The sequence below is a fragment of the Apteryx rowi genome, unplaced genomic scaffold (assembly GCF_003343035.1).
Source record: "Apteryx rowi isolate R43461 unplaced genomic scaffold, aptRow1 scaffold_19, whole genome shotgun sequence".
NCBI lineage: Eukaryota > Metazoa > Chordata > Aves > Apterygiformes > Apterygidae > Apteryx > Apteryx rowi.
In genome coordinates, this window is record NW_020448196.1 from 2,208,205 (window position 1) to 2,230,697 (window position 22,493).

Sequence of the window (22,493 nt, forward strand, 5' to 3'; positions counted from 1 at the left end):
CACATTAGACACTTGGGTAAAATTAAATTACTGTAACTCAAAGTAGTAAGCTTGAACGCTGCTGAGAGCCTTCACTCAATCTGCAAGGGAATAATGAAGAGCTCTTTTATCTCAGCTCTTTATGACGCTAATGCATCCCATTGCCATGGCAGCTCCTTGCCTCGCTTGTCAGAACTAGTCCAGGGCAGGTGAGCGTGTCTCTGCTTCTGCTTTGTCCTCCTCTATGCTTTTAGGTTAAGTAAAAAACGGTTGGGATGGTGAAATATAATCCTGGCTCAGAAGTAGAGATTGCAGAGCGCAGATTAAAATGGGCATCATTTAAACACTCCCAATCTTGAGCAGGAGAGCGAGGAAACAGAACCACCCCTGTGACTGCAGTTTGCACAGGGTCTTCTCTCTCCCTGCCCCCTCCATACCCTCCCCTCTCTGCTGTGTTTTTTAACAAGGCAGAAATTCAAAAAGCAGATGGGAAATTACATCACCGGCTCAGATCAGGCTGCACGCCCTGCAGCAGCTCTGTACGCAGAGGGAAGGACGGGGGCTGCAACCTCTGCGGTGAGCAGCCAGGGTGGCACGTCGCAGTCCCAAGGCAGCGCCTCGGGAGAGGAGGGAGGAGAGAGAGAAACCTCTCCCACCAGAGCATCCAGCCCGGCTTATGTCAGCAATGAATCAAGACAGAAAATATTTGGGAAAAAAAAGATCTCAGACTGTGGCTAGGAACACCTTCCCAGCAATCTGCTTACAGTGTCTTGGCTGTCCTTTCGAAAGGAGCTAAATCTGTTCAGGGGTTTCTAGCTTACAGCAGCTCTGCCCACATGATAAAAATCGCAGGTATTGCTCACACTGCAACAGAAGCGCATGAGTCAGCTAGCGGGGCAGCAGCGAGCTCTGCAGCCGCCGAGGGCCAGGGCTCTCCTGACGGCGGCGTTCGGCTGGGGAAGAGGAGAGAAAGGCGGCAAGCAGCTTCTTGTCAGGAAAAGACACCCTCGGACCAGTGGTTCTTGAGGTCTGCAAGGAGTTCCTAGAAGATTATCAGCCATAAAGCACATCCGCAATATCAATAAGGCATGATGAGGAGAACTCACCAACTCCTGGCACTGTGTCAGCAACCCGTGTTACACCTACCCCCGCACAGGAGCAACGGGTTCGTGTGTAYAGACAAGAGCCAAAATAATGGCAATTATCAAGCTATACCACGTGCCAACTCATTGAAGAAGACAAGGTCAAATAAGCCAGTCTTTGCTGTCACCTCCGGGCTGAGAGCTGTTCTTCAAAAGAGCTTGTATTATATCCTGGCTAAGACCAGACTGCCCTCAGCAGGGTTCCTCCAGTTAAATACCAGCTGCTTACAGGGCACCAGGCTGCATTTTGTTCCCACTGACAGGGAGAGAAACATGAAAAAATGCCTTGCCACTAGTTTGCAAGCTGTCTGGGGGGAGGATCTCGTTATTTCAGACCATGGGCTCTTCGTGGCAGAATCTGTTCCACGTCTGTGTCTTGTACAGCAGGAGCACGATGTTGGCGCTCAAGTAGGAGTCTGGAACAATTTGCCATTAGCACGGTAACATATACTCTCACAGCACTGTAAAATAATAATTCGTGCCAGACTAGAAGGTTTATCACTCCCCTGTTTAAATTATACAGAAGATGACTCTTGGAGGTTCCTCTGAGCACAGCTCACAGTAATACACATGGTTAACTCAGGCAGAATTTGATGTATATTATTAATAAAAGCACCATAGAAGTCTCCACTGCAACTTTTCCTGCCAACCAGCCAACTACCAAAAGATGACCCACAACAAAGGGACCACAATCAAGTCATGTCTGTGAGAGCTCTAGATATTTTAAATAATTTCACGCACCTCATCAGGATCCCAGGCGCTTGTCGGGATTACAGAAGCAGGGATATGGAAGCAACGCTGCCTTATCTATGTGATTACACAAGGATATCTACACGCATCAGCATCTAGGCCAAAAAAATCCTGGGTGCTACCGTACAGCCTGTGTAATGTTTTACTGCCCTTCTTAAGCTGAAAATAAAAGCAAAACTAACAACCACAGATCTGCGGTGTGATATACTGCAGAGTAAAGACAATCTAAAACAAGTCCTCAGTGTCACATGAATGCAATTAAAAAATCTGCAGCAGTCAGGTATTAGTCCAACTACTACAAGCTTTGCACCAAAGGCACTTTATCAAATCATCAGAGCTGACAACACATTAGAGAACAGTCTCTATCCTCCCTGACAATGCAATCTGATCAATACTCTGAGAGCTTCTGATAGTGCCGGGTGACAGACGACAGTTAACTCTATTTAACATCAAAGAAAATTCACATGCAAGACCTGGCTATTGGGGCTACAAGTGTAGACAGGCAATAAAGGAGAAGATAACTTAAAACTGTTTTTAAGTGACTCCTTGACTTCACAAAACATCTCATATGATAACAGAAAACAAAGACACAGGGCTTAAAGAGAAAAGCAAATAGCCCACGTCTCTCAAGTGTGGCTGGATTGTAAAATTGCCTCTTACCCAAGGTTCATCCAGGCATCTCCACGTCCTAAAGCTGTCTACGTGTACGGAGCAGCATCTCCCTGCATCCACCCCGGTTTGCCTGGTGTAAAACTACCTGGATAGCTCTCATTAAAAAGATGCCGAGCCCACAGATGCTATAAAAGGGAGGATCTGTATCACATCCCCCTTCAGCCAGTGCTACACACAAGCATTTAGAACCACAGAAGTCACAACAACCAATCCTCGCTATGGACCGTACCACCTTTATTGCCCCTCTGTTGTCTACAAACCAGCATCTTAGCTCCTCGCTATTTGTTTTAATTACCTTTTAATTCTTTGCTTGTTTTACTTACCAGAGAGAGAGAAAAGTGATTTCGTGCATATGGGGACTCTGAACTACAAGAGCCTCACTTTCAGGTGGGTCGGGCCTTGTGGTCTGATTAAAATTCTGGAGGGTTACAATTGTGGTCTGGCCACCAAGGCATGGTATTCACTAGTGGAAATGCTTTTAGTCGATGCCCTTTTTAAAAAGTGAATGGCACAGGAAATTACCATAGGAATAGGCAGAATACTGGCTTTGTAGCATGACACATCGATCTCACTTCCAGCTTTCTCCCAGCGAAAAGACTACAAACTGCAAAAATGAGTCACAAGGCCAACTCAGCACTTTTCAAATCAGTTCTTCACTTGGGCTGCAAGCYGTACAATTTAACGCTGTTGATCCGGATCTTGTATACACTGCCTCCTCATGCACTGTACAACTGTAAAACTAGCCAGGGACTGGTAAATTAACATTTGCTGGATCTCACTGTATAGTCCACCGTCTTCCTTGACGGATCAGTATGACTGCTTTTTTGGCAAAAGGATTCCCTTATTTTAAGCCATGAACATTAAGGAAATCAGAGTAAGATCATGAGCTCGAATCGCTCTGGTGTGCCAGGAGTCTGGCTGCGGATGGAGAGTCTTTGCATTTAGAGGCTGCTCATTTTAACGATGTGGGAAATTCTTAGGCATACAACGGAAATGAGATCTCATAGCAAACAGCAGTATCGGACACCAGGCTAATAGCGTTGTCTTGCACAACCATGTGGGTGACTTTGTTCCAATTGCCAAATAACTGCACTGGCAATGCTCAGTTTTGGACAGAAAAGCAGGCCTTTCTCTGAGCTCTTGGAGAGCACTCAAGTTTTTTCTGCAGTGGGAAAACATTCATAAAACAGGGGCAAGGGGAAGGAACAGACATAAAAAGGGAGGATAAACCAGGAAGATCTGGAAAGCAGAGTGCCCCGAAGTTTCGCACTCAGGCAAAGAGAAGTAAGCTGTTCTCCCTACAATAATGAAGGTGCTGCACGTGGCCAGTTCCCTGGGCCTGGACCATTGCAGGCTCCCACAGTCACTCTCTGCCCAGAGGACTGACACTTCCCTTCCACGCCTTTGACACTGACCATGAGTGATTTTGACCCCAAGTGAGCAAGGGCATTACCCTGGGGTCACTATTACCTAGTGATCATCAGAAGCATGACAACTGCAAGGAAAGGGAAGGGTAAAAAAAGCCAACCCCCCCAACCAAAACACCAACACAAGCACTTGCTTACTGTGTTTGTTTTTCTTCTCTGGCAGAGGTGGTGGCTTCTCTGGGTCACYGGTAGAATCTGGAGCAGCAAAGTTAGTAATGAATTCAGCTGGTGCTGAAGAGTTTCCTTGCTGGAAGGGCAAAACAGCAGCAAATGGTGTGAAGGGTATTGACGGGACAGACCCTGCATTCTGCAAATCATCTTCCGAGATGTTATCATACTGTGAAGGGTGCCTCTCGTACGAGACCTTGCAGCCTGAGTTATCTGAAGTCTGAGAGGCTGCGCTCCTCCTCTTCTTTTCTGGTAAAGCTGGAGGAGTCTCTGTTGGCTGTGCTGCTCCCGTCAGGCTGCAGTACTCCAGCGGAGGAGAGCTGCCCTGCGGGAGCTGGAAAGCATGTCCGTGAAAAGGGGAACCAGACTCGCCCAAGGACTCCGGCAACGGGCTGAGGATACCTGGCACCTGCTGAGGTATCTGATCAGCATTTGAGAGGTCCTGCTGCAGGAATTCATAGTCCGGATCATAGTGATCTGATTGATCTGGTTAAATAGAGAGGACAGGGGAACCATGCATTAGTTTCTCTCTTCTACTGTTCAGCCCTTCTCAGTTCTGTCCCTCCCACTCCATCAGTTAATTCCCAGTTATTTAATCAGAGTGGCATTTCCTTGCAGCAGGGACCATCTTGCTATACCTTCTGGAAAGCTAAGATAAAAAAAAACCCCAAAAACAAAAAAACAAACCATATCTTTATTTCTTTACATTAATAAACAAATGACAAGAATACGAGTCACAGAGGGGTTACTATGCTTTGTATTTATATTTTTGTTTTACTTCCCAGCACCTAGAAACAACATTGCTTTAGTCTAACAGGACTGACATGTTCTATTGATGTCTACAGACAAGGCTGAAATCAGCAAAACATCCAGCCTGAGATCTGAACTGAGTTTGAACACAATCATCTATAGCTAAGGAAACAAATCCCCTTGGGCCTTTTCCTATCCAACAGGATATAATTCTTACAGAATTGCCTGCAGTAACTACAAGAAAACAGTTGCAGGGACAAGCCATTTCCTTTGGCATCACAGCTCTGAACGCTCCCAAACCGGAGCAATGTGGGCGCCTCCAGCGGCCCTGGACCATCCCCTGCTTACCTAACGTTTCACAGCTTGTGTTGCGGGAGCACTGACCACTGTCGCGGTCCAGAGAGGAGAGCTGCTCGTCAGACTTGCTGAGCTTGCCGATGCTACTGCACGGTGAGAGGCGAGGAGATTCCCCCCCATAAGAGTGGCTTCCACCTGACAACCTTCTCTGGGCATAGCAGTCAACATCAAAATCCTTAGGCAAAAAATAAATAAATAAATCATTCTTCACAGCTTGCTAGCAAATTAGACACAGCCAAAGGGAACAATGCTTCACAGCTGTGTTAAGACAGCAAGAAAGGGAGCATCAGTGCTACCAGTCCTCTCCGGTTAGACAAGCCCATCTGCACCACAGAAAACCTCTGATCTGGTGAAGGGCAGAAGACAAAGCAAGCACAGGACAGCAGAGCTCTGCGTGCACTTGCTCCAGACAGGCTGTGCTGTGATCCAAAGCTGACTTCACAGACTGCTGGAAAGATGACTGAGTTGATCGCTACTATACGCATCTGAGGACTGCTTGCCATGACACTGATAGCAGTAATTAGACTGCCAGATTTCTCATTAAATAACTGGGGCTTTGCTGAATATTTGGTTAGCTTAGGTGTATGCAAAGGGTAAATAAACTATAGTGCGATACAGCTAATGGCAGCTTTTTACGCCTATGGCTATGTTTTTATTTCAGAAATTACCTCAAGTTCATCAACACGTGGGTGAACATCTCTCAAGTGTTCCCACTCCCGCAAAACAATGTGCGAGTGTACTAGTCACTGAAAAGTTGTCATAACTTTATCGGGATCAGCCAATTGACAGCAGATGAGCCCTAAGCAAGAGTCAAGGATTTGGGGATGAGGACAAGACTTGATTTTGGTGCAATGCAAATCATAATTCAAGTCCTCACTGTAGAGTTAATAACTTCCTACAGGCAAAAAAAAAAAAAAAATTTTTTTACAACATTGTAAGCCCCAGATTAGTAAGAGTGATGGAATGTGACTAATATCTGCAGTCCCAAATTTCCCATTTTTCTTCTAGAAAATTTACAAATTTCCCCCAAGTACCAGCAGTGGTCAGAGCAGTTGCTCAAACTACCATTTAGGTTAAATGATGTTTTAAATTGTGACTAGATGAATAAAAAATTCTGATCTCAATGTGCCACATGATCCCAAGTGAACCTTGGTAAGATCTTGGTCAACTTCAGCCAACCACTCTATACCCTGATCTGTTCGACATAGCAACACTCATCCTCTCAGATCTTTGCATTCTATTACAGCTCAAGGCAACAAAATTTGTAGCAATTTGTTACTTAAGTCCAAGAGTGGTGGGGAAAAAAAAAAAGATATTCTCATTATTTGTTATACAAAGGTTCATGCCACTAAAAATGCCCATTGCAGAAGAGCTCTTCAATGCAAGGTTGTTTGGGAAGAGCAGAGGCGGGCTGGGAACTGCACAGCTTCATGTTGCAGCATTACTCTGAGCTTTTGCTACCTTCCACATCATGTTTCCCCTGGCTTTCACAAAGGGGTTATGCCATTACCTGTCTGTTGATTCCCACAGGTAAACTGGACCCACTCGTGGCTCGACTCATGGGGGCCACGACCGCCACTCTGGTTGGGGAAGGTGCTGACTGCCGTTTTTTAGGGGGCAATGCTGGAGGAGGGCTGCAAGACACAACAGGCATTGATACTTCTAATACTCTATGAGCAAAAAGACTTCTGGAGGCTTCATGAGCTGGAAAACAAGCTTCTGCCAGGCTCAAAGCTCACAGCTTCTTGTCTGGAGCTCACCAGAAACCATTCAAAGTGTATTCACTAGCAAATATCAATTGAAGAGTACTGAAAACCCTCACAGGAAAGGTGCTGTTCAACAATGCTTTTTTTAAGCTTAAAAGAAAGTTGTTATTTCCAAAACAAAAATAAATGCTGTTTTAAACATTATTTTAATGAAGCTAATTTGCACAATTATTTTTAAATAAAAGTGGTCAAAGTCCAAATTAAATGTTTTGGTTGACCTACAGATTGTTTCAGTTCACAGAAGTCCCCCCTCTCAAACCTCCCACATTTGAAAAATGTTCAAAGTTTTGAATGCTCTTTCTGCCCTTTTCCGTTCCTGGTGAACTTCAGAGAGACAAGATGGTCGGTATTGCTCTCACCATGTCTACTGGGTGGGCTCATGTTTTGGCACAAATCAGTTTCAGATACACACATCATCATACACACATTATCACTAACTAATGATATTTTACCACTGAACATTAGTTTACATTCCTAATGACACATAATTCTGGCATTCATCAAGCCTGTAAGGTTCCCAAGAGCACATATATTCTGTTCCTGGAACATACCAGGAAATTTTTACATAACCCATGAGAATTCATAAAATACATAGAAATGTGATTCTTTTTGCCAACCACAGCCCTCAATGCCACACTTCCAAATTATCACACGACATGCATTTTCACACCACCCATTAGCACCATTGCTAGAGAAGAAAAAATATCATACACACAGACCAAAAAGCTGTAAGTAGGGGGTTTTCTCTTTCTTCTCAAAATAGAACATAGAAACTTTTATGTGGTTACTAGCAGAACATAGTAAGAACAACCAAGTAAAAGCTTTTTTCATGCACCGTTAACTCCTTTCACTCTTAAGCTGATAACCAACGCAGAACCAGCTGGATGTGCAGGATAGATTGATAATCGCCAGCTGAAGCTAACCGAACTTTTCCCATTGGATACGACAAGCTATGCTACCGAAACAGCACAGGACAGTGTTGCATAGCATTTCATATAGTTTTAAATAAGGCTCTTATGCGTTTCTGTGATGCCTCTCATTCAAGAATCTCAGGGCACTGCACCATCCTCGTATTAAAAAAAAGGAAAGAAAAAAAACAGACACTGAAGAAAACTGCTCCAAACAAGGCAGAAAGCATGTAAAGTTGTATGTAAACAGATTTCCAGGGGTGGGGAAGAATAACTCTGGAGGACAGGAAAGTCAGAGCCATCACTATCTCATATATGGAGCTCTCTTGTGTACACTTCGCCACTTTGTCTAAAATACCAAGAAGCTGGTGAGGACCACTGGTATTCTTCAGCCTGCTGCTTTGCCAGTATTACCTGTTTTCTGCCACACGAATACAAGGCAGGGGGGGTTTAGGAGGTGCAACCTCTTCATCCATGGAGTCAGTCAGTAGCTCATTGGATTGAGTCATATTAGTTGTCTTGTTGAGGATCTCCATCTCTCGGTCTGTGAGGGGAAGTTCTGATGGGCTGCAAAGAGCAAAATACAGAAGGTAGATCATAACAAACAGTTGGAATGCAGCATGCTGACAGATTATTACAATTTTAAATCATATACAATGTGAGAGAAACCTACAGGAGAACGCAGAATTCACATCTGCAAGGACAATTCTACATCTATCCAGAATACAATGTGCAAGTGTCATGGCCAAGTGATTTTTCATTGCCAGATTTTGGCATCTTTCCTATCATAGCACATTGTTCTCTTCAAGTGGTCTCACTGTAATCCATAAGGCTAAGTAAGAAGTACTGTGCTAACCACGGTGAAGAATAATTGAATGCTTTAATTCAACTATCAGCAGTCAGAAATTATCCCCATGAAGCTATTGTGTTAGGCTTGCATGCACAAGAAATATTTGTCAGTGACCCACCTGTCAGATTTACATGCTGGTAAACTGGGTTTAACTGGGCTTGTGGGAGAGGGATGCTCCTGCTTTTCAATCGTGAGTCTGACCAGTTCCTAGTGGAGGGAGGGGAGAGAAGAAAAGGCAAAGATTGAGTGTTTGCTAAGAGTTGCACACTAACACCACAGGACAGAAAGGGATGCTACTGCAATAAACTCCCAGCTACCCAGGTTACGGATTATCGATGACACAGACACAGGGACAGCTGAGCTGGGTATAAGTTAGGTAAAGAGCCATGCAAATGATGCTGTACTGTTTCTAAGGAGCAGTAGTTGGACCCAGCAGTAGTTCAACCATATCTGAGTTAAGTTCATAAACCCTGGCCCTATGGGGACCCCACACAGGTGGGGTTTTGCTGCACTTCGCCACTCTCCCACCGTCACAGATGTGTTCCAGCCCCCACAACACCTTAGGTAAGAACAAATTGACTTTGCATACATAAAACTAAGTACAGAAACGCCTTACACAATGAATGACTTCATTGAGCCAGTAAAAGTGTTAAATAATTGCTTTATATTTTATAAACAAGTATGTGTGTCATGTATTTCTGTCAAAAAGCAGGTTTGGTGTAATATCCCCACCAGGGAAAGAGATGGTGAACACCTTTATTAAAAAGCTTGCTTCCCTTGAGGCCATTTTTTAACATGTTAGCAATGGAAGTCTTAATCATTCAGGGAACTACCGTAGTGTATCTGCTATAGGCAGATAAGACTGTGGATCAAGAGATAAGGGCACGATAATCCTGCACTACAAGTCTGCCAGCAGTCAAAACAATAATCATTCACGTCAGAAGGATGGAGAGAACATTTTATGGATGTCTGAGGCCGACAAATAGATCCGCTGCTCCCAGCTATAAACACATGCCCTCTCACAGTCGGGCTGGACACTGTGCTTCCCGACAGTATCGGCTTCCCCGTGCGTTACGCAAAGGAAGCTCCACGGGATCTTTATTATTTTTTTTTTCCAAGCAGCCTGAAGTACAGTGTCATCAGGCCAGTATCATCTTCCCATCCAAGGCTACTGAGCTGAAAAACAACTGTCATTGCCTCTTCAAATGCGGTAACTGTAACTGGAATGTCGTCATCATCCTTCTGAGGGAGAGAAATATTCTAGCTCACAGATTTTTATGGACGGCTCTATTTAAAGCTGAACTTCACGCACGCTCACCGAGAGGAGCAACGCGCTGCACTGCGCATGCAAAGGACGGAAAACTGCAACCCATTTCGACAAGTCGGAGTGTCCACATAGTCGATTTTGGTTTAGACAGCCCATTTACATTCTTGGTGCGAGCCGTGCTCCAAAATAATTTACACGGCGTCAACCAAGAACACGACAAAACACGCAGCTTTAAAGAAGCGGTCCTGGGAAATCCCACACATGGGGAAGGCAGAGAGTGCACAAACAGCCCATATGTCCGTCTGGGCTAACGCTACACAGAGGTTCCCGTGTGGGACAGACACAAGAACCTYGTGAGGAACAGAGGGTTCTGCGAGAAGTGCCCTGATGAAAAAAGCCCAGCATTAAGTTGACCACAGCTGACCATTCGTCCAACTCCCACCTTCAAACAGAGCTGGCCATGTCTGTCCATGGGTAAATAATGCTACGAGTAGCAACAGACCTATACAGGGCTTTGGGCTAGCTATAACTCCACTGTGCTAACGTACACTGCAGAGCACGCACGGAAGTGAAACACCAAAGGCCCTTCCATCATGGAAGAACTAGAGGTGATGTGAACACTGAATTAACCTCAGATTTCTCTGCTGAATGTCCCCAGTCCACCAGCTGTTTCAACAGAAACTATTTTTAAAAATAAGTGCTTTCCTCTACGCTCTGAAAGACTGCTGGCTTTTCTTCTGAGGCTAAAGAGACTGTAATTTTGGGAAATCTCATACATGTACTATTAAACTGAAAAACAAAGGAACAGCTTCCAAAAGGAAGAAAAATTGAGAGCATCTTAGCTAAAAAAACCATTTGTATGCAAAATGTTCATGCACACCCAGGGCAACTGGGTCCACAGGATGCATAATCTAAATCTAAAAACTTGCTGTTCCATTCAAGCTTTGAAATTCCCCTATAAAGTTTACAGAACTTCACAAGGAAAAATCAAATACAGGATTTGGGAGTCTAGAATCCCCCAAAAAGGCTTTTCCGTAAATTCTACGATTTGGGAATCCGAGTGATACCGTTTCACTCTTCTAACTGCAGCTGGCACCTTCTGCTCCAAGTCAGTGTCAGGAGTGCGAGGTGACACGGCAGATTGCCACCTCCCTGCCTTCTGGATAAAACACCATGACTGAAGAGGCTGCTGGAGACACTCTCGTACACTTCAACAGACTTTGCATCACACCCTGCAGGGCTATCAGGTACTCCCTGAGCCAGAACAGTGACTCCACGCWATGCATAAAAGCAGAGTAGGTGAAATAAAATACAAACCAAAAGCCAAAATGCTCCTTAGACACTTCCTCCCTACTGGAAAGGGCTACGGAAGGCAAAGGTCAAGTTTTGACAAATGCCACCAGATTCCCCAGACCCTACTTTCTCCTCTCTCCACCAACTCCAGAATGAGAACCAGGGTTTGAAAAAAATCAAACCAAGATCTTTAGTGTATACACAGAGGTAATCAGTGCACAACTGCGCCAGATGCACATTATGCTACTCCTTATCAGCAAGCAAAGAGATTCCTGCAGCAGTAATTACAGATAATTAAACCCTCTCTCTAAAACTTATGCTACTTCAGCAAACTGGAAATTCCAAAAAGAGATGGATTTTTAAGAAGTTACATAATCAAAACAGGGATTGTTTTTTTTTTCTTGTTGTATATACAGAGCAAGGCTCTAAAACCTGAGCTCAAAACAGCAAATAATACAAATGAACAAGTGACTCCTTTATGCTCAACTCTGAAAATAAAGAGGGAAGCAAGCACTGAAATGTGGAAGTGGATTTTGTGTGATCTGCCAGAAAAACAAAAAGGCTCTCCACAGCAGAGAAGTGTCTGATTTCTCAGTTCTGCTTCCAGATCTGAACGCTGGCTTGGCCCTCCTAAAATAAAATTTGTTCCTTGCTACATGGTAGGAGAGGAGCACACGCCACTTCCAAATGCTGACCTGCTGACGGGCAGACACATTCGTGCCTACCCAGACAGCCACACATCTGCTCTAATCATGCTCCGAGCTGACCAGACATAAGCCAGCTCCAACTGGAAGTCCAAAATAACTGTTAGTGCAATAGTAAAAGGGAGACTAATATAGCCAGGCCTCTCGGCAGGGCTTCGCAGGGCGCTAGCATGCCTGCGTGGCTTCCCCRCCAGCCTGGCTCACGGTGTGTGCAGAGCGTGCACGCGAGACCTTCCACCCAGCCGTATGGGCATGCTGCTTTGGCTGGAAAGCAACAGGTACCAGGTGTTYAAATATTGCTTTAAGTGAAAGGGAAGCGAGTGCCCAAATCTCATGCGATGAGACTGCACACAGCTCTCACCTTGATCTGGTAATAATGTAGTTTTTCACAGGACTGGATAGAGCCATTAAGTGATAACAGAGTTAACTGTCTTGCTATTTATTGGTGTGTTACACTTCAGATACCACAGGGCAGATTTTCTTGTACCGCAAATTGCTGCTGAAGTCCAACACTAACAGCAGCTGAGACTTTACACTAAACTCTTCTTCTCCATCCTGCTGTGCAAATTTAATACCAGCTTTACTGTTCAAATCTGGAGCTTAAATTTAAAGGGCATAATGTGCAAAATAATCCTGGAAAATCTGTCATCTTTAGGCAATGGGAAAGTTTTGTTTCAAAGATATTTGTTTAAAAGGCTTGAAAAATAATACTAGGATTCAATATCTGTGTTTAAGTAACATTAAAGATAGATGTTCAGAGCACACAAACTACACACCAAGAGTCCTGAAAATGTGATAACCAAGGCTTGGGAGATCCATTTCCCCTTAGCATGCAGCACCAGGCAACAAAAACTAAGCCAAGTTTGGGTACAGTGAAAGATATCTGTTCATGACACACTAACCCAGCTGAACCACCTGCTGCTGTTCTTAAAAATCTACCCCCACTTTACTTCTGCACTTGATCTAAACATTCCTCTTCAGATTCAGTCCTGCTGTTTAAAGAGGCTTAAATTTCTCTACAGTTTTCAAAATAAGATTCCCAGGAGATATGGTGGCCTCTTTGCTGGTGCCCTGAGCCCGGGTCAAGCAAACTTTCAATTGCAGTGCTAGGACAGCAGAATGAACAGCCTCCACAGCCTTTAGCAGAGAGAAAAGGCTTGGAAAAGAGTGAGAAGTCCCGGTATCAAAAACTTACTGGGAGGTGGAAGGAAAGCCAATAGCTTTTCCCAGGTAAGGCAGGGAGGAACCGTCTCAGAGATACAAAGGTTTCAGTTAAGCTTTTACATAGTTACATAAATCAAATCTCCAGAAAACTGAGCTTAGCTCATCACCTGTCCCACACCCCAGTCTGATGGCTGGAAGTGGGTATGTATTCCTGATGAACAGCTTGAAATTTATGTTAAGAGAGGGGCTGGAATCTTCGATTCTCTGTGGGCATTGACAGGAATCATTTCCATTAAATTTTGTCTAGACAGAAAATATGCAAACTCTGACCTGTAATTTGCATGCAGAATGGGAAAAGGCCTGCTGAAAATTTAATAYAATGCTCAATAAAGATTTATTGCTTCTGGCAATCCATCCAAATGACAGGGTGAGCATTTCAGAAGTGCAAGTATTAGCCAAATTGTTTGTGCTAGTCTTTAACCAATGAACCAAGCAGGATCATTTCACTTAGAGAGCAGTTGATTGAAAAGGTAATTTCTCAATCTCAATAGGATCTCTGTATTTTACCTGCACTTAAAAACCTCTGACTTTCAACTAAGTTTCTTCTAAACCAGAAATATTATATACCTCATATAACATACAACATTTGTCTTATGTACCTTGACTCCATCCAGAACAGCTTTTATGACACCCTTAACTGTGGTCACCATCTCCTTGTCTTCCGAATTCACACCTTCCAGCAACACTTGATCAGACCAGCGAATTAGATTGGCCAGACTCTGGTACACACGGCTATAGCAGGATGAGATGGCAGAACTGGATGGGAGAAGAGCAAATAGTTGAGAAACTCCCCCCCACAAAATTGCAGAGATATCAACAATTACTAGGGAGTGTATGATTTAAAGTGCATTTCAGACTGTTAAAAAAGATTTTCATTGAATCCACTACTGTTATTCTCCTTTTGTTAACTCTGACATTTGGCATTTGTGTTTAGCAGGTGACAAAATATGGGTGTCTCTTCTGTCGCAGTTACTCTCCCATTCGCCAGCGCCAAACAGAACCTCGGCATGAAAGTACATATGATCAACAATTCATTCTCAGTTAACTGAAACTGAATTATCTGGGCTTCACGTTGACAAAGCAATGCTAAAAATAACACTCTCTCCCTTTTAATTTACAGCCCCATCCCATGCCTTAACTTCAAGGGTATATACAATATACTGCATGTAAAAAATATTTTGTTATTTCAGTATTATCTATGTTTTTCTTTTTTCCTTATTAGCCCTCCCCAAAAAWGACTAATTGAGAACTGACTCTATTCATTCCTTTACAAATCATATCCTCACTGTATATAGTCCCTGAAAACATGTAATTAAAACCTGTTTCTTTACAAAAATTGAACTGAATGAATTTCAGGTTTGGAAGAGGAAGGGTGTTGCTTTGTTTTATTTTAATGAGAAACAGAATTGAAGCTATTGTTCTGGAGGGGGAAAAAAAAAGGGAATTTTGGAAGGGTGACAACTCTAAACAAAAGTTAACTGCAACAACAGTGCTTACAGGCATTTTCCTGGCCATTCTGAAAACACTTACTTCATTACTAAACAAGGTGTGTTAACAGTACTGGTGATGGCAAGGCTTCAACAATTCTTTGTAAAGTTAAATCAATTTCAAACTGCACCAAAATCATAAAAAGATAACAGAAGGTGTAATCTTGCAACCATTACTGATATGAGTGTTCCGAATCTTCCCATTTTTCTCTGGTATCCATTTTACACTGGATTAACTCCAATAATTTCATTATCTGTGAGAAGAGAATCAAGCCCACAAACTTCAATGAGATTGTTTAGGTGAATGAGGTTTGCAGAACTGGGGAAAGAACTATCGTCAAGTTACAAACAGAGGGATTAAAAAAATATTGCCGTTGTTTGCAAGTGTGATGCTTGTCATTTGTACTAATTTCAAATGAAATCAGCTTGGTAGGAGATATTTCCTAAATAGGGCCCTCCCCCCTCTCTTTCCAAGGCTTTGATTCCTTTGTCATTAATCTTCAGTCTGCTTCCTTCTAAGGAGGCGGTAATTGAAAGCCCATTTTGTGCTAGATTTAATTACTTTTTTCCTTGATGCAAATGCTTCCCCTAAAGGAAAAAGCAGTCCGACAATTGTTGTCGAGCTTTCTTCCACACTGACACAAGTCTTGCTCACTTTTCTTGAGGGGGATTTACCACCAAAATTGCCCCTTTGCATCCTGCCACTACTGAAAAGAAATAAGGTACATTGGTAGGCAGGAAAGGACACTGCTGAGAATGCCAAATCCCCATTTTATGTGTGAGGCTAAACAAGGCAGAACATATATATGGGATCTGTGCTGTAATACATGCTGATTCCAGAGAGCAAGCCTCATCGCTAAGTGAAGAGGATTGCATTGACTACCGACTATGAARAGCCCAGCTTACAGGCTAAATATGGATATCCAACTGCTAAGGTTATGTTATCTCACTACTAAGAGAGAGGTTATAAGGAATTTGAAGAATAGAACTTTCTGAAATACTGCTGCTTATGAAGACAGCTTAGCTGATATTTGCTTCCAAATATATTCTTGGAAGGAAAGATCACTCAGCAAACAGCCAATGGATACACAAATCAAAGCAAGTGACTACACAGAAGATGACACGTTCTGTCCCCAAAATGCTTGCTGACATTTCACATGTTCTCCTGATGTGAGTAAGGGGAAAGTTCATTCTTCCTTTCATTAAGTGGAAGCAGGTGCTTTAATGGCTGTGGGAAACGTGATAGCAACCAAAGAAACTTTAGTGTTTGAATCCAGAAGCCTGATTAATGTTGCAGTTCTAACAGTTATTGCTCTTTGTAGTTCTGCAACCTTAACCTAAAACGGTTCCCTCCTGTCGCAGCCACAACGCTGATAATCACCCGTTGTCTCCTTGCCTTTGCGTGGTCAGACGCAAGCCTGGCCTATGCATCAGGGCCAAACAGAGCTAAGCATATCCATTCACAAAATGTTTGGCACTCTATAGCTGTCTTTCCATATCATAAACCTTTCTTGCACCTGAGTTGAAATAGACGTTCTGTAAAATTTTTTTGGAGATATTTAATGGAAAAAACAAACAAAACAGCACAAAACCCAGCAGGATTTCAGGAACCAAGCACCCACATTTCCCTGTCTATTTTTGTGCTTTTATTTTGCTCATTCCACATTACTTAATGTTTGCTTGCTTTGTTTAAATTAATTGCTCCAACATCTATGGGATCAACAGCATCTATATTCCTGTGGCTTAATGACTCCATAGATTCTTATCCATACTGAGCTAATGGCTTTGGCAAATTTCTAGATCTTTTCTGGCTTCAGACTCAMATCTAACTGGTTAAGACATAATACGTTAGGAATCAGAGCTAACCTATAAATAATCTGCAGAGAAGACACAGGAATGAACTTGGGCCGGTTAATCTACTGAAGTACATCTGTTTACCTCCGTTCTGTATTCAGTCCACCGAAATCCCAAAAAGCAGTTAACAATGTAGGCTAAGCCTTCTCTAATATCGGGGTGGATAAACTGAACACAGAAAGGGATTACCTTGAAGATAAGCTCTTCTTTAGGTAAAAGCTATTGGACTTTGTTAGCTTTAGGGTACCATCATAAACTGCAGAAATAGTATAGCATCTGAGGAGAATCTCCTGCTAGTAAATCATGAATTTCCAGACTTGAATCAATCCTTCCTTCTCTTTGAAACCATTCTGGTTTGCTTTATCTTTCTTTAGCATAGGCTTCTCTGCAGCAGGGAATTTGCTTTTAAATCATGTTTGAAAACTATCACATAATTAGTAAAAATAGCAGTCATTTTATTAGCAACTGCAGCATTTCCTGCCTCTTGTGTGATTTGATTTTTCAGATACAAGAAAGAAAGAAGCTGGGGAGCCTGCTGGTCTGTCACAGTCCCAAACAGGGAAACTTACCTTTGCTGCATGCGTGGATCCGCTTGCACCAAGGGTAGGATGGCCTCCAGCACTTTACTTGCCGAGCCTGGCAGCATCTCTAGTACTTTCTCATCAATTGCCATTTTGTCCACAATAGTCTTAAAGTAGCGCAATGCACTTACGACCTCCTTCTCCTTTTCCTCTAGCCATGATACATTCTAAAGATGAGAAAAAAAGGAGAGAAATATTAAAAACCTCAGGACTTCTTTTTTTAAGGGCAAAGTTATTTTAACTTACCTAAAGTACAGTGAAACCAAATGGGATATATTCTGTTTCAGAAGAACAAAAAAACCCCCCCTTCTATCACAAACACTTCCAAATTTAATTATTATTCTTTCAAAGGAATAATCGGTGCAAAACCGCACCCACATTTTAACTTTCTGAGTTACAAGATGTGCATTCCAAACTTACAGCTCAGCTTGATCAATTTGAGGTAAAGATTAACACTGCTGATGACTTAAAGGGCACCGCTTTGAAACCAACAGGCCACACTGGGAGGGTGAAAGAAAAAGAAATAAGCTAAGTGCAGACACTAATGCAAATGCAAGTAAGTAGGCAACAACTACTGGTTTTAACAGAGTTGTCCTTTTTCCCTATGAGATCACCATCCTTTTTACCTTAAGCATATCATGCTGTATCAAAAGGTGTTTTTAACCAGTCAGCATAGTGGATCAGCCAAAGGAGGGGAAAAAAAAAAAAAAAAAAGAAAAAAGGCACAGACAAACTTCCAAACTCCAAAACAATCTAAACAAGATGCCTCCATCGTCGTATCCATCCCTGAGAGTTACAATGACATATATGGTGTACATCCTTATTACTCAGTAATTCTCCTGACTCCAATATGCTGACTTGTACGAAAGAGTGCACCAGTCTTGTCAATGTCTTGTTTATTTACAAATAACCCCCCCCCCTTTTTAATCAGCCTCCAACCTAATTCATTTTGTGATGCCACTGGAACAGGGAACTCGCACGCTTTCCACGGGGACAGACCGTGAAAGCTAAGTTTTGGCATCAGGGAATGAATGCTGCAGAAGGGAACAACTCATTGGACTAAAGCCGAGTTGTGGTCACCAACTTCTGCGCCATCACCAACACTCGAAAAGGAAATTCAGAAGTGATACATGATACCTTAATGGTATTCTCAACAGGGGTATTTTTAAAAAGTTTTACCAGAGTATGCCTGGAGGTCTTCTAATGCCACAAGTAGTTCCTAAGTGAGATTTAAATTAACTACTGAACACTGCTAGAAAAGGAGCAGAGAGCTTAGCAGAGTCAGGTTTCATCCATTATCTCTTCAGTAAATTCAGCTTCAAGAATTAATGACCTATGGGCATTGTGCACTCCCCATACTCTTGTCAGCTGTTAAACTGCTGCTTTTCTGCAAAATCAGGCCAACAGCCCAAAAGGTTTTAGGAAGAACAATTTATAGGCAGCACTGGTTAGTAATTTGGGGCCAGTTCATAAACGGATTAGAGTCCCAAGTCCCATCTAGCTCCCACTTTAGAAGCCTAAGTCCAAAGCTGGTATCTGCAAACCACCCCGTCATTTTCCATCTCGTCTGGGAAGTGCCTGCACTCTGCACCCCTTCTGGACGGTGCTACTTTCCAGGCACCTCAAGCTGTGCTCCACAGTGCCTGTACAACCAGCTGAACCCTGATGCTGAGGAGCATCCTGGCATCTCATCGATATCAAAAAAAAAATCACATTTCCCATTCTTCAGGACTGTGCCCTTGCCACTGCACAGCCTATTCCAGGATGTGGAGAGGCTCCCTCCCTCCCATGGAGGTTTTGCAGTTCCTATGGAACGAGCACAGATTTCAGGGATGAGAGAGCCCCTGGAGTCTAAAGAGCGAGTATCACTATGGCCCAACGGTCAGAGCTCAAATGGAATTGAAAAACATGGATTCTAGTTCCTCTTCTGGTGGCCATGTGTTGCTCAACCACTATTTGCTGCAGGAAGGCTTATGGCCCAAGCGTCCTCCTGGAGCACGGGAGGGATGGACTTGGCTCTGGAGAGTTCAGGGCTGTGAATCACAACGGGAAACAAAAATCCTTCTGTTGAGCGTGCAAACCCAGACACCGTTTAGGACATGGCCCTTTATTCATAACCTCCATCTCAGCTCTTTGGGTAACAATCCCATAAGTGTATCTTTTATGAATCCCCTTCTGCGGCCCCTGAGGCCTCATATGTATGTGTGTATACATACATACATACATACACGCACACAGCCTACCTACCCTACACAGGATTGTACGTTCTGCTACAGAGCTCAGATATATAAATGTTAGTTTTGCTACGAGGCTGAAGTTTCTGCTGTTCAGTGCTTTACTCACTGAGACCTGAGAATAACAGCAATAAAGCTGGAGAAAGGAATAATAATCTCGTGGGATGGATGGATATTAATACACTCCAATGTCTAAATCTCACAAGACTAATGATATTAAACTCTGCCACCAAACATTTTAGTGTGTCCCTAAAGCCAAAGTAAACATGCAGTGGTACCTCTCTGGGTTGGCAGAAAGGATTTGAACTATTCTCTCATTTCATTTCTTAATAGAGGTGAACTTGCCCCAGTAGCAAACTTATCCCAGCAAGAGAACAGATCTATAACTGCGGGACTTACTAAAGGAGCAGTACCACTTGATCCGGCAATATCCCTTTTGGGCATTAAATGAGACAGATTTAACACTCCGAGAAAACAGCACCTCCTCCCCACTCCCTTGCCTGACTGACACATATAGATATTTTTGCATGACTTTGGAAGGTTTCCCTTAAATAATCATTTCACATACATCATGTATGAGATGCAGATGACCCAAGAAGGATTAGTGAGCTATACAGAAAACAGCTGACTACAAAAGCTGGAACATCCCATTTTTACCTATTATAACTTTGCATATAGTGTTGAAGGACACTGCTGTTCCTACAATATGTCCTCAGATAAGAATCAAAGACAGGGACCAGTAGAAAAAAGGAGGCTCTGCAAAAAACTCCCCCTATGTTGCCCACACATAAAGGGGAAGAGGAGAAGGTAGGTGTGTGTGTATGTATGTATGTATGTATGTTTTGGGCATAACTTTTAGGTTATATTTAGTGGTTTTATATGAATTTTTAGTATTGCTGTTTCTGCTCTAGACTGATTATCTACTTCATCTTATCAGTCATTCCTCCTGTCTTCTAGAGGAAAAAAAGAAAAGGAAAAAGTTTACCGTTTATTGACTTGGTAATATATATTTGCTATAGAGTAGCATTTTAAAAGCACTCTTCATTTTCTAATTTATTTTATTTGTGGTCATGCATCAACTGAAAGGAAAGACCACTGCACATTCTACATGCATTTCAGTGAATCAATCAATAAAAATAATACTGTGAGAAAACTTTCCAGTATAATGGTCTGATGGACTGTAGAAAGAACAGGAAAACGTTCTACAAGATATGCCTTTGAATCGATCTCAACATATCATCCTGAAATATCCTTGGAATTAGAATTAGACTTCTTCAAGGTGTATTCTTTAGTCTTTTTTGGGGGGCAGCAGTCTGGTACTCGTGTGGGGCAATGCAAGGTGCTCACCTCCCCAGGCAGAATATCCTTTGCTTCTGGGAAAAAAACTACAGCCTGGGAAATAAAAGCCTCATCACCTTCCACACAGTAGTTCAGAGTAGGGCTAGGAAGCCCTACAACCACTTCTCTGTAYGTTGAGCACATCAGACAGCGTCAGATAACTGACTGCTCTCAATTACACTACAACAGTCCTCAGCAGAGATAATCTAAAAAAGTTCGTATGTCTGGCGCTGCACGTTGGATGAGTCTTCCATCAACAATGGGGAAAGCTTCTAAATTATCATAAATAACCTCAACTCCTCTTGACTTTTGGCTTAGATTTATACTTGAAAACTGAGTGCAACAGTACTGTTACAGAGATAGTCTCCTGTCTGCATAATCAGGTCACAACAAGAGGGGAGATAACCCTTTGATAGGTTTGTGTTGGGAAAGAGTGGTGACCTCAGTTCTTGCAGGACTTGAAACAAGTACGTTAGATTTGAGGAAGGGTGTGCTGGAATCAGCAGCTGCTTGAATACATCTATTTGACTCTCCCTGCTGAGGTCATCAGAGACTGATCACATCTTTGGACCAGCTTCAAGGATTTGCTGGCCTGCGTTTTGAGATTTTTTGTTTTAAAGGATCACACCCCAAAACCAGGCAGTTATTTGGAAGCTGTAAGCTTAACCATAGGGTGTGCATGCAGGGAGGATGTGTCAGGCCATAAACTACATTCCATAATGAGATATTTAAATGCTTATGGAAAGAGGTCTCATCAGGGTCTCAAAAGGATAGCACTTGCCTTGGTTGCTCTTATTTTATACTACACAGTGCAGTTTATAACTAACCCTAAGTATGGTTCTTCCATAAAGTAACCCCGAAGATCCCTGACAAATCTGCAGGATCCTGCAGAGGACAAAAAGCCATGCACGGAGAGCAGGGCTGCAGATTTCGATAAACAAAGTACCCAGCGAGTGAGAAACCAGCAAGACTAATAAGAACACATCCTTCATCTGCTTACTTTGTTCGCTGACTTCTCTGGTGTTTTCACTGTCAGGTCAGCTTGCTTTCCTTTCTTTGAAGGGGTTCTCTTTATTTTTGGTGAATGAAACTTGCCCTTCAACTTCATAGTGAACGAGGAGAGATGGGAACGCTCAGAATCTAGAAAGACACAGAAATGCGTTACGAGATTAGGGTAAATTTGTTGAAAACAGGGAAGCTGTGCTACAGTATTAGAAGACTAGCCCGTATTGGAAGACTAGCCCATGAAAAACATCGCAACCATGTAAATTTATTGAGTGGAATAGGATAAAAAAAATCATGGCTCTCGATTATGTTTCCAACCACAATATCACCACCATTTCCTGTTTCCCCTCAGAGGCAGCAGCTCTGAAGTGCAAAGGCAGGAACAGTGGGATTGCTATTGCTCCGTTCCTTGGACAGGAAAGGAAAAAGACCTCTCTCAAAAGCACTTATCTTCAGCAGATCCCAAAGTACTTTACAAAGGAGGTAATCATCATCTCTCTTTTACACATGAGGAAACTAAGTCAAGGGGATGAAGTGACTTGGTCACAAGTCTCCGGCAGAGCAGGGTTCTTTGAGATCCTTCTCTGTGTCCCCGCTGAGGGCCGAGAGCCACTGCTGGTGTGTGGATAGGGTCCTGTGTGACAGCCAGCAGTGGGGGCAGCCAGCAGCTGCAACACCTTGAGAGGCATCTGGGAGAGTTGCTGGTTACCAAATTCTGAGTTTCACAGGTGGAAGCC

The 22,493-nt window shown here is 43.0% G+C and overlaps 1 protein-coding gene across 6 annotated transcripts in view; it reads right to left on the minus strand.

Annotated features, from left to right (window-relative positions):
- RAPGEF1 (Rap guanine nucleotide exchange factor 1) overlaps positions 1-22,493 on the minus strand; it is an 89,961-nt gene that overhangs the window by 33,363 nt on the left and 34,105 nt on the right. For all 6 annotated transcript variants that reach the window (XM_026062140.1, XM_026062142.1, XM_026062143.1 and 3 more), the window contains 8 exons: positions 21,752-21,891; positions 17,168-17,346; positions 13,857-14,013; positions 8,888-8,976; positions 8,334-8,486; positions 6,756-6,879; positions 5,237-5,420; positions 4,109-4,624 (listed from right to left, as the gene is read on the minus strand). In XM_026062140.1, the coding sequence (XP_025917925.1) occupies positions 4,109-4,624; positions 5,237-5,420; positions 6,756-6,879; positions 8,334-8,486; positions 8,888-8,976; positions 13,857-14,013; positions 17,168-17,346; positions 21,752-21,891 (1,542 nt within the window). The remainder of the gene's footprint in view (positions 1-4,108; positions 4,625-5,236; positions 5,421-6,755; positions 6,880-8,333; positions 8,487-8,887; positions 8,977-13,856; positions 14,014-17,167; positions 17,347-21,751; positions 21,892-22,493) is intronic.